The 12,518-nt window shown below is 43.9% G+C and overlaps 1 protein-coding gene across 1 annotated transcript in view; it reads left to right on the top strand.

The window, feature by feature from the left end:
* The first annotated feature begins 1,676 nt into the window (after nucleotides 1–1,676).
* Nucleotides 1,677–12,518, top strand: part of BCDIN3D (BCDIN3 domain containing RNA methyltransferase) — a 28,013-nt gene continuing 17,171 nt past the window's right edge. The window contains exon 1 of the mRNA XM_030194994.1: nucleotides 1,677–1,699. Within this exon, the coding sequence (XP_030050854.1) occupies nucleotides 1,677–1,699 (23 nt within the window). The remainder of the gene's footprint in view (nucleotides 1,700–12,518) is intronic.

The following is a 12,518-nucleotide window of genomic DNA, read 5'->3' as shown; positions in this document are numbered from 1 at the left end:
TTTTTTTCCTGGAGTAATGCATTGCCCCCCCCCCCAGGCTCTCTCCCCGGCTATAGCCAACTCTGCAATTTGGGGGGTGCAGAGGGACAAAGGGCGCAGAGGTGGACCAGGGAGAGAGCCTGTTGTTAAACATTTACCAGCACACCACTGCATGCGCTAAAAACACTAGCGTGTCTGTAGCGTGGCTTAGTAAACAGGGCCCTAAATCTAATCAGAAAATCATCCATTGCTCCAAAGTTAGCTCCTTCCCCCTACTCCTAACAACAAGAAATAAAAAGCCTCAAAAATCTCCTATGCTTGTTCAAACCGTGAGGTATCACTGTTTGTAAAAAGCAAATGCACCATCATTCTTTGTTACACAGCAACGTTTAAATCATGCTCTTTTTCAGGCGGAACTAATTGTTCCAATATCACAAACTGAAGCTGGTCAAACATGTGCCTCATGCCCACATAATGTTCCACTAGTGGGGGGGGGGGGGGGGCCACCATATCCCGGCACAGTAATCTGCTCTTATGTTGCAACATCCATGCTTTTAAAGGTCACGTAGTTTTACCCACATATACTAAAGGTCATACGCACCATGTTGTGTAGACCACCATTATAGAGTTGCAATTAGTCAAGCCTCTTAAATTAATTTTGCGATCATTCAAGATCACACTATACCACTATATGCATTGGAACATACACTACACCGAGTGTAAGGGGAGTGTCCTACAGTTGTTGCTAAAATTGGTGTGCTAGATTGTACAGATAAATATAAGGGAACTAATATGTTCCGAATGTTCCTGTTTCTGTTGAATGCAAACATGGGAGGCTGTTGAAGATTGGTATGAACTCCCAAAAGATGCCAATATTTCAAAGAACCTACTGTACTTGCTCCCGGTGAATAAGGGTGAACGCAAGTGACCCGATCAGTGGTTTCTGCTGTAGCAGTTAAAAGTAAATGTTCACGTGCAGCCCAATGGGCTCTTTTATAAGCTCATTTCACCATTGATACTGGGTACCCACATTGTATGAACCAAGAAAACACATCTCTGTAGATGAACAAATATGTTTTAATCTTAAAAATTGTCCCACAGGAATGCTTTCTTGTAACTTGCGAGGGCGAGCACTATGGAAATGCAAGAGAGTTTCTATCTGTAGGTTTACTAAATATGGTGTAAGAGAAACCAGTCAGGCCTCTGAGACCTTAAGATCCAAAAAAAATGTCTCTGTAGGATGATATTTAAATGTTAACTTTAAATCAGAATCACACTTATTCAGCCAATCAAAAAATGATTGAAGATTCACACTGTCTTCCAACCACAACATAAAGACATCATCAATAAAGCGTTTCCAAAAAAATATATGATGGAAAAAAGGAGAAATAGACAAAGCTCTTTTTTCGAATACTGACACATGTAGGTTGGCAACATCAGATGCAACAGTTGCCTCCATAGCTGTTCCTTTAATTTGAAAAAAATATTCTCCCTGAAACATGAAAAAAATGTTTGTCAACACTAGACATAACATTTTGACGATATATTCCTTCTGGGGATATTGTCTCTGTGTATCCAGTATTTCTTGAATGACTCGTAAACTGTCTTCCTGAGGTATATTTGTATATAATGCTTCAATGTCGGCAGTCACCAATAAAGGACCTTGATTTGCTAGCAAACAAACATCTAATTGTAACATGAAATCTGTGAAATCTCTCAGGTAAGAAGGATATGACCTCACCATTGGCCTGAGGAACGTGTTACATAAATTAAAAGTGGTTCCAACAAGGACCCCTTGGCAGAGATGATTGGTCGGCCTAGAGGATTAAACAAATTCTTGTGAGTCTTGGGCACAGCATAAATCACTGGTATTACTGGATATGGCACTTGCAAGAACGGACTCGCTCGCAAAGTGATGTTTGTAAATCCAAACCCTCTTTTATAAGATCATCAACCAAAGTCTTAACTTCCCTAGTAGGAGCTGAATCAATCTTTTGATAAAAAGTGGTTTGGGCAAGCTGAGTATTTATTTCTATTATATACTTATATCTATCCATAACAACCACTGAGCCAACCTTGTCAGCTGGTTTAATCACTAACAAGGGATTGATCTTATCGCACAGTTGTCAATGCTTGGTGGGTCAAATTACTATGTGCAAAAAGCAGAAACAGATCCTGTTGTAAATCCTTTAACACCAGTTTCTGAGAAACTTCCACTGCTGAATCCACTGGACCTGGTGGTAACCACCTCGAAGGAGCATTGAAACCTCATGGAGGAGTTAATTTCCCTGATTTATTATTTTACCACAAATTTTTTATTCTCTGACAGGGCCCAGTGGCGTACCAAGGGGGGGGGGGGGGGCGGTGGGGGCGGTCCGCCCCGGGTGCACGCCGCTGGGAGTTGCCTCGCGCCGGTCAGCGTCGTTCGTTTCCATGCTCCCTCTGCCCCAGAACAGAAAGTAACCTGTTCCGGGGCAGAGGGAGCATGGAAACGAACGACGCTGACCGGCGCGCGGCACCCCCCCCAGCGGCGTGCACATGGGGGGGTTCTTTCGCCGGGGTGGGGGTCACGCTGCATGGGGGGGCGCTGCACCCGGGGGGGGCGGGGTGCATCGGCGATCCGCCCCAGGTATCAGCGCCCCTCGGAACGCCACTGACAGGGCCTAGTATGGATCTCCGCCTCACTGGGTTAGTTTTGAATCTTTTCTCTTTAAACCTTTTCCCCTTAACAGAATACTTGGTATACACTTGCCCAGAACCTTTTTTGGCAACCTTATTGTTAAGACCACGCTTACTTTACTTAAACATTTTGATGCCCACCTTACAGTCCCATGGTCTAAATTTCACTTTTATTCTTTATGGAACAACCCTTCAGTGCTTATTGATAAAAAATATATATCAATATCCTGGCCTAATTGGCAACCTTTAAACATATGGATATAGGATCCTTTATTAACCCTTCATCCTGCACTTTGAAATCATTTGCAGAAATGCAATTTGCATTCAAGATCAGTGATTCTATGTTCTATCAATGCCTTCAGCTAAGATCAGCTTTAAAGAAAAGCAATATAAGGGGTCCTTTTACTAAGCCACACTAAAAAGTGGCTTGCGGTAGTGTAGGCGTGGGTTTTGAGCGTGCGCTGAAATGTTTTTGAGCGTATAAACCAAAAATGCCTTCCCCACCCCCACCCCCCACCCCGAAAATGGATGTGCGGCAAAATCAAAATTGCCGCGCGTCCATTTTGGGTGTCTGACCTTACTGCCAGCCATAGACCTAGTGGTAAGGAATCTGCGTGGGAACGACCATTGTGCGTCAGATGCCACTTGACATGCATCTGCTACGCGCAGCAGAAAATAAAAAATATATTTCAGACGCACCAAAAATAAATTACCACAAGAGTCACATGGTAGTCAGGCCATAAGTTCATTTTGACACGCATTGGGCGTGCGTAGATGCTTAAGCGGCTTAGTAAAAGGGGTCCTTTGTTATTTATTTATTTATTTGTTAGAATTTATTTACTGCTATTTTGAAGGAATTCACTCAAGGTGGTGTACAATAAGAATAAATCAAACATGAGCAATAGACAATTACAGCAGTAAAACCATTCAAATAACAATACAAGGTATGGCATAGTATACTACTTTGTATTTAATCAAATTTTATATCAATTAAGGGCCACTGGTTTCTTATTCTAGTTCTTATGGTATTTACCACGTGGTGTTCACACTATCTTGCTACTTGCATGTGAATCCTTTTGTTTACACACTCTATATTGTTGTGTTTATAGTATGGACCTCAGAACTTCCCAGCCTGGCTGTTCTATTCAGAACACCGTTTGCACTCTATTTTCATAAGTGCGCACAAGCTGCTTTATGGAGGTAATTTTATCACTGGTCCAGTTTTTTATATATGAATTTTTTCAGGCTCAGAAAGTTTCTCGTCTATTGGAAAAAACTCCCCCTGGGAGAAAAACCAAAGACGTCTTATCCCTGAATTTTAGTATTTCACATTGCATTGAGGAAGATAGTTTATAGCAATCAATTCTGTCTTTCACGTATTCAAATCTACTGCAGTAATTGGACCTGACGTTACTGGCCCACACCTTTACACAATCATTCCTCAATCTGTCACAGCTCCCCCTCTATCAAGTCTGACGTAAATTTCCCTACTAGTGCTTCCTTGTCATCAACAGCAGATGAATCCATTAACTGATGGGTTGTATCCGCCTACTACTACTTAACATTTCTAAAGCGCTACTAGGGTTACGCAGCGCTGTACAATTTAACATAGAGGGACAGTCCCTGCTCAAAGAGCTTACAATCTAAGACCAGCAGGTGGAGATAGAGAACACTGAAGAACCACAGTGACCCTTGGACGGCTAGCCCCATCTGCCTTCAGTATTTCTCTATCTCCCAGCAGGTGTGGACGTAGCTTGATCAGCTCCTGTATTTCTACCTGGGGTGGCTCCTGTGCTTTGCCAGTTCAGCAGGGGTGTTGTGGCTGGTGGTGCCCACTTTAAAGGCATATAGGTTCGCCCTTTCCCTGCCTTACCCATTTCCCCCTCCTCCTGGACTCCCTCTGTTGCTGCCTGCCTCCAACTTTCCTCACAAGGTTAAAAAATAAAAGTGCGCTTTTACTGCGTGGCTGTTCTGAGGCTTTCTCCATAGATTCTGGTTCGGCGCAGCTTGACCGGAGCTCGTTGACTCGGTCTTCTGAGGTGAGAGTGGTTCCCGCGGACAGCGTTCCGAACGGGGTAAGTTTTGGCACGAAGCCGCCATTTTATTGCTATATTTCCGTCCAGTTGGGCGATGGCTGCTGAAGGAGTTAAGCGCTGCTCCCGCTGTGGTAAGCACAGGTCAGCAGTGGGGCTTTGCAGTATGTGCTCCTTAGATGCTCGAACTAGTACAAGCATGGCGAGCAATGATTCTTCCCACTCGATGGAGCTGGCAGTAGGCACCATTTTGGAAGCGCCGCATGCCTCGACCCCCGCGATGGTGGACGAGTCTGAGTGCAGGGGAACACCTCGTTTCAAGGCTGCCAGAGGAGCTCCAACCTCCGTTTCACTTAATTCGGGGACAGAGGGCCAGGGTGAGTTTTTCTCCCCTGAATTTGTGCTACTGATGCATACGGCCTTCATGCTGAAAAGAGCTCTGCCGCAGGTGTCTGACACTGCGTTGCATCCTGGGTTCCCTCCGGGTGTTGATGCCCCGGGGATGGCTTCAGATGTTATTTCCTCCCCCGAGCGTTGGAAACACGCTAAACATAAACGGGTAAATTCCCCATCTGAAAGTGGCGCATATCCTTTTCCACACCCCCAGGATGGCTTACAAAAAGGCCTGGCTTACAATTCCCTTCAGGTGCAAGTGGCAGCGTTGGCATGCTACCGAGGGAAAGTCTCTGGCTTGTCCCTTGCTGCTCATCCGGACATTGCCCGATTTCTCAGAGGGGCGCTTCAGCTCCGACCTCCCGTGCGGTTGCCTTGAACCTGGGGCTAGTGTTGAAGGCTCTCCAGCATTCGCCTTTTGAGCCGCTTAAGCGAGTGTCTGAGAAGGATGTGACTCTCAAGACAGTCTTTTTGGTGGCCATTACATCGGGACCCTTTTCTGCAGTTCTCAGAGTCCGGGGTGATGGTACGTACAGTGCCTTCCTTTATGCCTAAGGTGGTTTCAGCGTTTCACCTAAACCAGCCCATTTTTCTACCTTCCTTTTCTAGGGAGGACTTTCCGGATTCCTTTGGGCAATTACATCTTTTGGATGTCCACAGGGCTCTGTTGCAGTATCTACAGATGTCAAATGACTTCAGGACTTCTGATCATCTTTTTGTCTTGTTCACAGGTCCTCGACGCGGGTGCCCGGCGTCTAAGGCCACTATAGCCCGTTGGCTCAGAGGAGTCATCTTTTCTGCGTATCTGCTTTCGGGGCGGGCTCCCCCTGAAGCGTTTAGCGCATTCCACGAGAGCGATTTCCTCCTCGTGGGCTGAAACAGGTGTCCTTTCTCTTCAAGAGATCTGTCGGGCAGCTACTTGGGCTTCTCAGCTCTCATTTGTAGACCATTACAGGCTGGATGTGGCAGCGAAGCAGGACGCACATTTTGAAGCGCAGGTACTGGCTCGCGGAGTTGTCTGTTCCCACCCTACGTAGGGAGTGCTTTTGTACATCCCATCAGTTAATGGATTCATCTGCTGTTGATGACAAGGAAGAGAAAATTAGGTTCTTACCTTGGTAATTTTCTTTCCTTTAGTCACAGCAGATGAATCCATGATCCCCCCTGTCTGACTTTGTGTTTTTGTTCAGTTCTTTCATGCTGATATTGTATCTCATCAGGAGGAGTTGATGAACAGTTCTTACAGTTTCTACATGCTGTTCTATTGCAGGAGGTTGAGTTCGTCCCTCCTTTGTGTGGTTATTGCTCCGGTTCTGGGGCATTTGTTCGCTGTGAGGAAAGTTTATGTGATGTTACCTTTCTTATTCACTCTGCTTTGGAAATTTCAAATACTGAAGGCAGAAGGGGCTAGCCGTCCAAGGGTCACTGTGGTTCTTCAGTGTTCTCTATCTTCACCTGCTGGTAGGCGGATACAACCCATCAGTTAATGGATTTATCTGCTGTGACTAAAGGAAAGAAAATTTCCAAGGTAAGAACCTAATTTTCCCATCTCCTAATGCCCAATTCCGTGCATCCAAATTGCCAGCATTTAATTCTTTTGAAATCCTTTTCCTAAAAAGAACTGCATGTACTTAGCTTAATGGTCGATAAACAGATTTCCTATTGTTTTCTCGGGGCTTTCAGCAGACTTTGATATTACTGCTGTCATACTCCGTTCTAATCACTGCTGATCGAGGAATGATTGTGTAAAGGTGTGGGCCAGTAACGTCAGGTCCAATTACTGCAATAGATTTGAATACGTGAAAGACAGAATTGATTGCTATAAACTATCTTGCTCAATGCAATGTGAAATATTAAAATTCATGGATAAGACGTCTTTGGTTTTTCTCCCAGGGGGAGTTTTTTTCCAATAGATGAGAAACTTTCTGAGCCTGAAAACACTCATATATAAAAAACTGGACCAGTGATAAAATTACCTCCATAAAGCAGCTTGTGCGCACTTATGAAAATAGAGTGCAAACGGTGTTCTGAATAGAACAGCCAGGCTGGGAAGTTCTGAGGTCCATACTATAAACACAACAATATAGTGTGTAAACAAAAGGATTCACATGCAAGGAGCAAGATAGTGTGAACACCACGTGGTAAATACCATAAGAACTAGAATAGTATAATACTTACCATAGGCACCGACTCCGTGGGTGCTGGGGGTGCTTGAGCACCCCCAATATTTCACCCACCGGAAGTTCCCTTCGCCAGCCCAGAATTTTAAAGTCCCTCCCTCCGAATTCCAGGGTCCCCCTCCCTCCAAGTTCCAGGTCCCCCCTTCCTACGAATTCCAGGGTCCTCCCCCTCCCTCCCTCTGAGTTCCAGGGTCCTCCCCCCCCCTCCAAATTTTAAAAGTCATCTTACCTCGTCGGGGTTTCACTGGCAGCAGCAGTGAAAAGCATGCAGGCTCGGCGCTTCAGCCCTTCCCCTCTCTCAGCTCTGGTCCCGCCCTCATTTCCTGTTTCCGCAAGGGCGAGACCAGAGCTGAAAGAAGGGAAGGGCTGAATCGCCGAGCCTGCACGCTTTTCACTGCTGCTGCCGGCGTAACCCCGACAAGGTAAGATGACTTTTAAAATTTGGAGGGGGGGAGGACCCTGGAACTCGGAGGGAGGGGGACCCTGGAACTCGGAGGGAGGGGGGAGGGGGAGGACCCTGGAACTCGGAGGGAGGTGGGAGGACCCTGGAACGGAGGGAGGGGGGAGGAGGACCCTGGAACTCGGAGGGATGGGGGAGGAGGACCCTGGAGGTCAGAGAGAGGGAGGGGAGGGAGGGAGGGAGAGAGGGGGCCTGGAACTCGAAGGGAGGGAGGAGGGGCCTGGAACTTGAAGGGGAGGGGGGAATGCATCACCTGTAAAAAAAAAAAAATTCAGCACCCCCAATCATTTTGAAAAGTTGGCTCCTATGCTACTTATAATGTCAACACAATACGTAATAGAACATTTTAATTGACAGTGTAGGGTATAAGCAAAGATGGAACACAGACAGGCAAGAGAGCAAGAGGAGTTAGAAAATAAGGTGACTAATTTAAAGAAAGTTGCATATGAGGTCAGATGGTTAAATATTTTTTAGTCATGGCTTCTACCATTGACTTCAGTCCAGAATCTTATACATGTACTGCATCATATAGAAATTACAGGCGTTGAAATTTGACCACTCTACATATAGCCCTTACTGATTTATCTGCCGTACCTGACTTATCCAGCATATGTTCCATGTTGCATAATACTGGTCACGTAGCTTCTTATCTGTACAAGTGTTTCAGATCTGCATCACCTCCACTATCCTCGCCTCCCAACCACCAACCTCTCTTCCCCCACCTGCTCCGCCACCCAATTTCGGCTAAGCTTCTGAGGATCCATTCCTGCTGCACAGGATTCCTTTATGCACATCCCACGCATGGATGAAAACGGTAACGGAATTCAAACATGCGTGGGATGTGCATAAAGGAATCCTGTGCAGCAGGAATGGATCCTCAGAAGCTTAGCCGAAATTGGGTGGCGGAGCAGGTGGGGGAAGAGAGGTTGGTGGTTGGGAGGCGAGGATAGTGGAGGGCAGACTTATACGGTCCGTGCCAGAGCCGGTGATGGGAGGCGGAACTGGTGGTTGGGAGGTGGGAAATACTGCTGGGCAGACTTGTACGGTCTGTGCCCTGAAAAAGGCAAGTACAAATCAAGGTAAGGTACACACATATGAGTTTATCTTGTTGGGCAGACTGGATGGACTGTGCAGGTCTTTTTCTGCCGTCATCTACTATGTTACTATGTTACCTCCTAACTTTTGTGGCCTATGTAAAACACGGGAGGAAGATATTTCATGTCCTCTCTCTGACAGAGATTGGGAGTATATTTGAATCTCATTATTTAAATCAAAGAGATCCTCTTCAGTAACTCAAATCCTATTTTTTTTCTTTTATGCATAGAGCACACTGCATAGAGCCTATACAGTCTCACTGTATTGACCCTTCCAACACTAAATTATGTTGGTTTTGTAATCAAATGACAGATTCATATAAACATATGCTGTTTGATTGTTCTATGATACAATGCTTTTGATCTAAAGTATTTGTAATATATTCAAATTGTCTGAACCTTTGCATTTTAAACATGTATTACTTAAAGGTATACATTTCACAACAGTTTTGAATGAATATGATTGTAATTTAGTCACTACACTAATTGATCTTGCATTAAAATCCATATTTGCCTCTTGGAGGTCCCTCCACTTGGTACATTATGATCAATGGTGGAATCTAATATGTTCTACATACAAATTTGAAATGTACATTGCCAAAAAATCTATTTTCTCCTCTAAGGTCCCCAAGAAATGGTCTGTATTATCTAACTACCTAAACATTGTTGATAAATCAACCTGATGCCTACAATGCATGCATATATTTTCTACCATATTTGTGATGTATTTAACATGCTGCTGATGTTTTGAATTTATTGCTTCTTGTTGGGCTCAAGATTTTTCAATGCATTGTAATTTTCTAAAAATTTAATAAACAGACTAAAGTAACAAAATGGAGCACATATGTAGGGGCCGAACCATACAAAGTTTTAGAAACCATCAACAACAATTTAAAGATGATTCATTTCCTCACTGTAAACTGGTGTAACTGATCTAAAATCATGATGCCTGATCCCACTTCGTTCCCCCCAAAATCAACTTAGTAATCAGGTTTTGGAACACCTGAAACCTGTAACATTTTTACCTCCATCATCTCCCTGCGTCCACCACCTTTTCTGTGAAGAAATGTTTCCTTGCATTACTTCTAAGGCTACCCCTCCTCAAGATTCATAACATGAACCCATGCTGTAGGACATCCATTCTACCAAACATATTTTGTTCTATTATGAAACAGATTTAACTGTTCATGAGAATGGATGGTGATGCGCAACGCCAATTCAATACTCTGGTATGCTGAACAGGGTGAGATTCAAACATATGATGGTAGTTTAATAACAACGACTTCCTTCAATTAACTGACTGTTCCTTTAAATTAAAAGGGATTATTTTCAGATGATAGGTGCACAGCAATTTCCAGGTAATCAGTTTACATAATGAAAAAGAATTATGGGTATTAATAGAATTATTGGTGACACAGACACTCAAGCCCATAATTTAGCATGCTGGAGACATGCTGAGTTTGAATCCCAAAGAAGAATTTAAGTGGCTTAGAGAATGATTATTATTTTTTTGTTTTGCTAAATTATAGGATTATCCATGCAAATTAAAGAGATTTATTTTTGATGTTACACTATTGCAAAGCCTTCAGTCTCTCATCTTTCATTTACCTAAACAAGCAGCTTATATAATGAAGGGAAATTATCTTCTTCCTGGCTGTAAAAAAGGGTGGTGCACACTTTTAAAAATTGTTAATTTCCGAGAGCTGTAGAAACTGGCTTGGTTCCAGCCCTGATGGCCTCCTACAACTTTCTCAGACCTATTTTCTATTTTTTTGTCTTACTCTTCCCTAAACATGAACATTAATATGAATTTCAACCTTTATGAATCAACCTGACCTACCTCGCATAAAATTGACTGATAAATTTACATATAGGATTGAATTATTTAAATGGTGTTCAATTTGGGTGCCCCAAAAAATGTGCACTAAGCGTTATTCTATAAATGGTGCTCCAAGTTGGGCGCTGTTTATAGAACAGCGGATCCATACTTGATTTTGGGTGCGAGGATTTACACCAACTGAACCCTGGTGTAAATCCCTGTACCTACATTAGGCATGGATCCCCGAATTCTATAACACTGTGCACAAATTCCAGGAACGCCCCTGACCCGTCCATGGTCACACCCCCTTTTGGATCCACACTGAAAAATGTATGCGCACATCTTTATAGAATAGCGACCATAAAGATACATGTGTAAATTCCAATTATTGCCAATTAGTGCCAATAATTGATTGTTAGCACCCAATTATCGGCACTAATTGGCTCGTTAATACATTAAATTGCATGCACAATTTGGGTGCACGTCCAAATTTGTGCATGCAGTTTTGAGCACTATATACAGAATTAGACAGATATAAGGATTTTACTAAGGTGCACTAATGGATTTAGCATGCGCTGATTAACATGCGCTAAATGATAAGATGCCCATTATATTCCTATGCGTATCTTACCATTTAGTGCACACTGTTAATGTGCACTTAGGGGTCCTTTTACTAAGCTGCGGGAAAAATGGTCCTGTGGTAGTGGCAGGGGCCATTTTTCCCGCAGCAGGTAAATCCCCCCCCCCCCTAAAATTAAGAGGCCATGCAGTAAGATTACTCTTATCGCATGGCCATGTGGGGGGAGCACTTACCGCCACCCATTGAGGTGGTGGTAAGGGCTCCTGCAGCAATGCCCAATTACCGCCAGGTTAGCGCCACGTTATAAAATGAAAAAAAATTTCTGGCACACCGGAAATTGTGTACGCTCAAGGCAGAACTACTGCCAACAGCTGCACTGGGCCGGCGGTAGTTCCGGGTTAGTGTGTGGTAAAGCCCACGTTGGACTTACCGACACTTTGTAAAAGGGCCCCTAAATCTTTAGTGCACCTTAGTAAAAGGACCCCAAGTCTATTTCTGTTTTCCCTATGAAAAATAGGATTTGAATACTCAACATACAGTGAGTCCAAGACAGGACTGTCAGGCCTCCAGGATTCTCTTGGAGTATCAATGAATGAAAGGTCCATCTCCAGGATCCTACAGGAAGAATCCTTGAAGACAGTGGTACAGCTAGGAATAACCGGGCCCCAGGCAGAAAAATTAAGATGGGGCCCCCCCTATAACACCATCTCTCCCAAGGTAGTAGAGACTGGGGTGGGGGTGGGGAGAGAGGAGGTATCCCTTCAGAGCTCCAGTAAACAAATCCTGCAAAAAGCCAACACATTCCAGACCTATAAAGAAATGCAAGATATCAGAGACACACATTCCCAAAGCTGACATATTACAATTAAAAAAATTAAATATAATAATAATAATAACAACAACAACAATATTTTATCTACCTTTGTTGTCTATTTTGCTTTGGTCCCAGTGCTTCTTTTCCACTTTTCTTTTTTTTTTCCCTTAACTCTCTTTCCAGGGTCTCCTGCCTTTATGATATTTCTTTTTTCTGTGTCCACTATCCATTTTTTCTCTATGTCCTTATAAATCCTGTCCAGTGTCTCCTCTCAATCCCTATCCTCCCCCAACCATTGGACAGCCCTGAGCATTTTAGCTATGCACCTGGCTGGGGAATTAACAATTATTCTAGTTCCCTAAGGGTTTTTCTCGAACCCTCATCTCCGTCCCTCATTCTCTGCGACTTTAACATACACGTTGATGACCAATCCGACCCTCACGCTTCTCAGTTCCTCACTCTAACATCCTCCTTCAACCTCCAGCTA

Source organism: Microcaecilia unicolor, chromosome 3, assembly GCF_901765095.1.
Source record: "Microcaecilia unicolor chromosome 3, aMicUni1.1, whole genome shotgun sequence".
NCBI lineage: Eukaryota > Metazoa > Chordata > Amphibia > Gymnophiona > Siphonopidae > Microcaecilia > Microcaecilia unicolor.
Note: the sequence above shows the minus strand (reverse complement) of the source record. Positions and strands in the feature narration are given on the sequence as shown.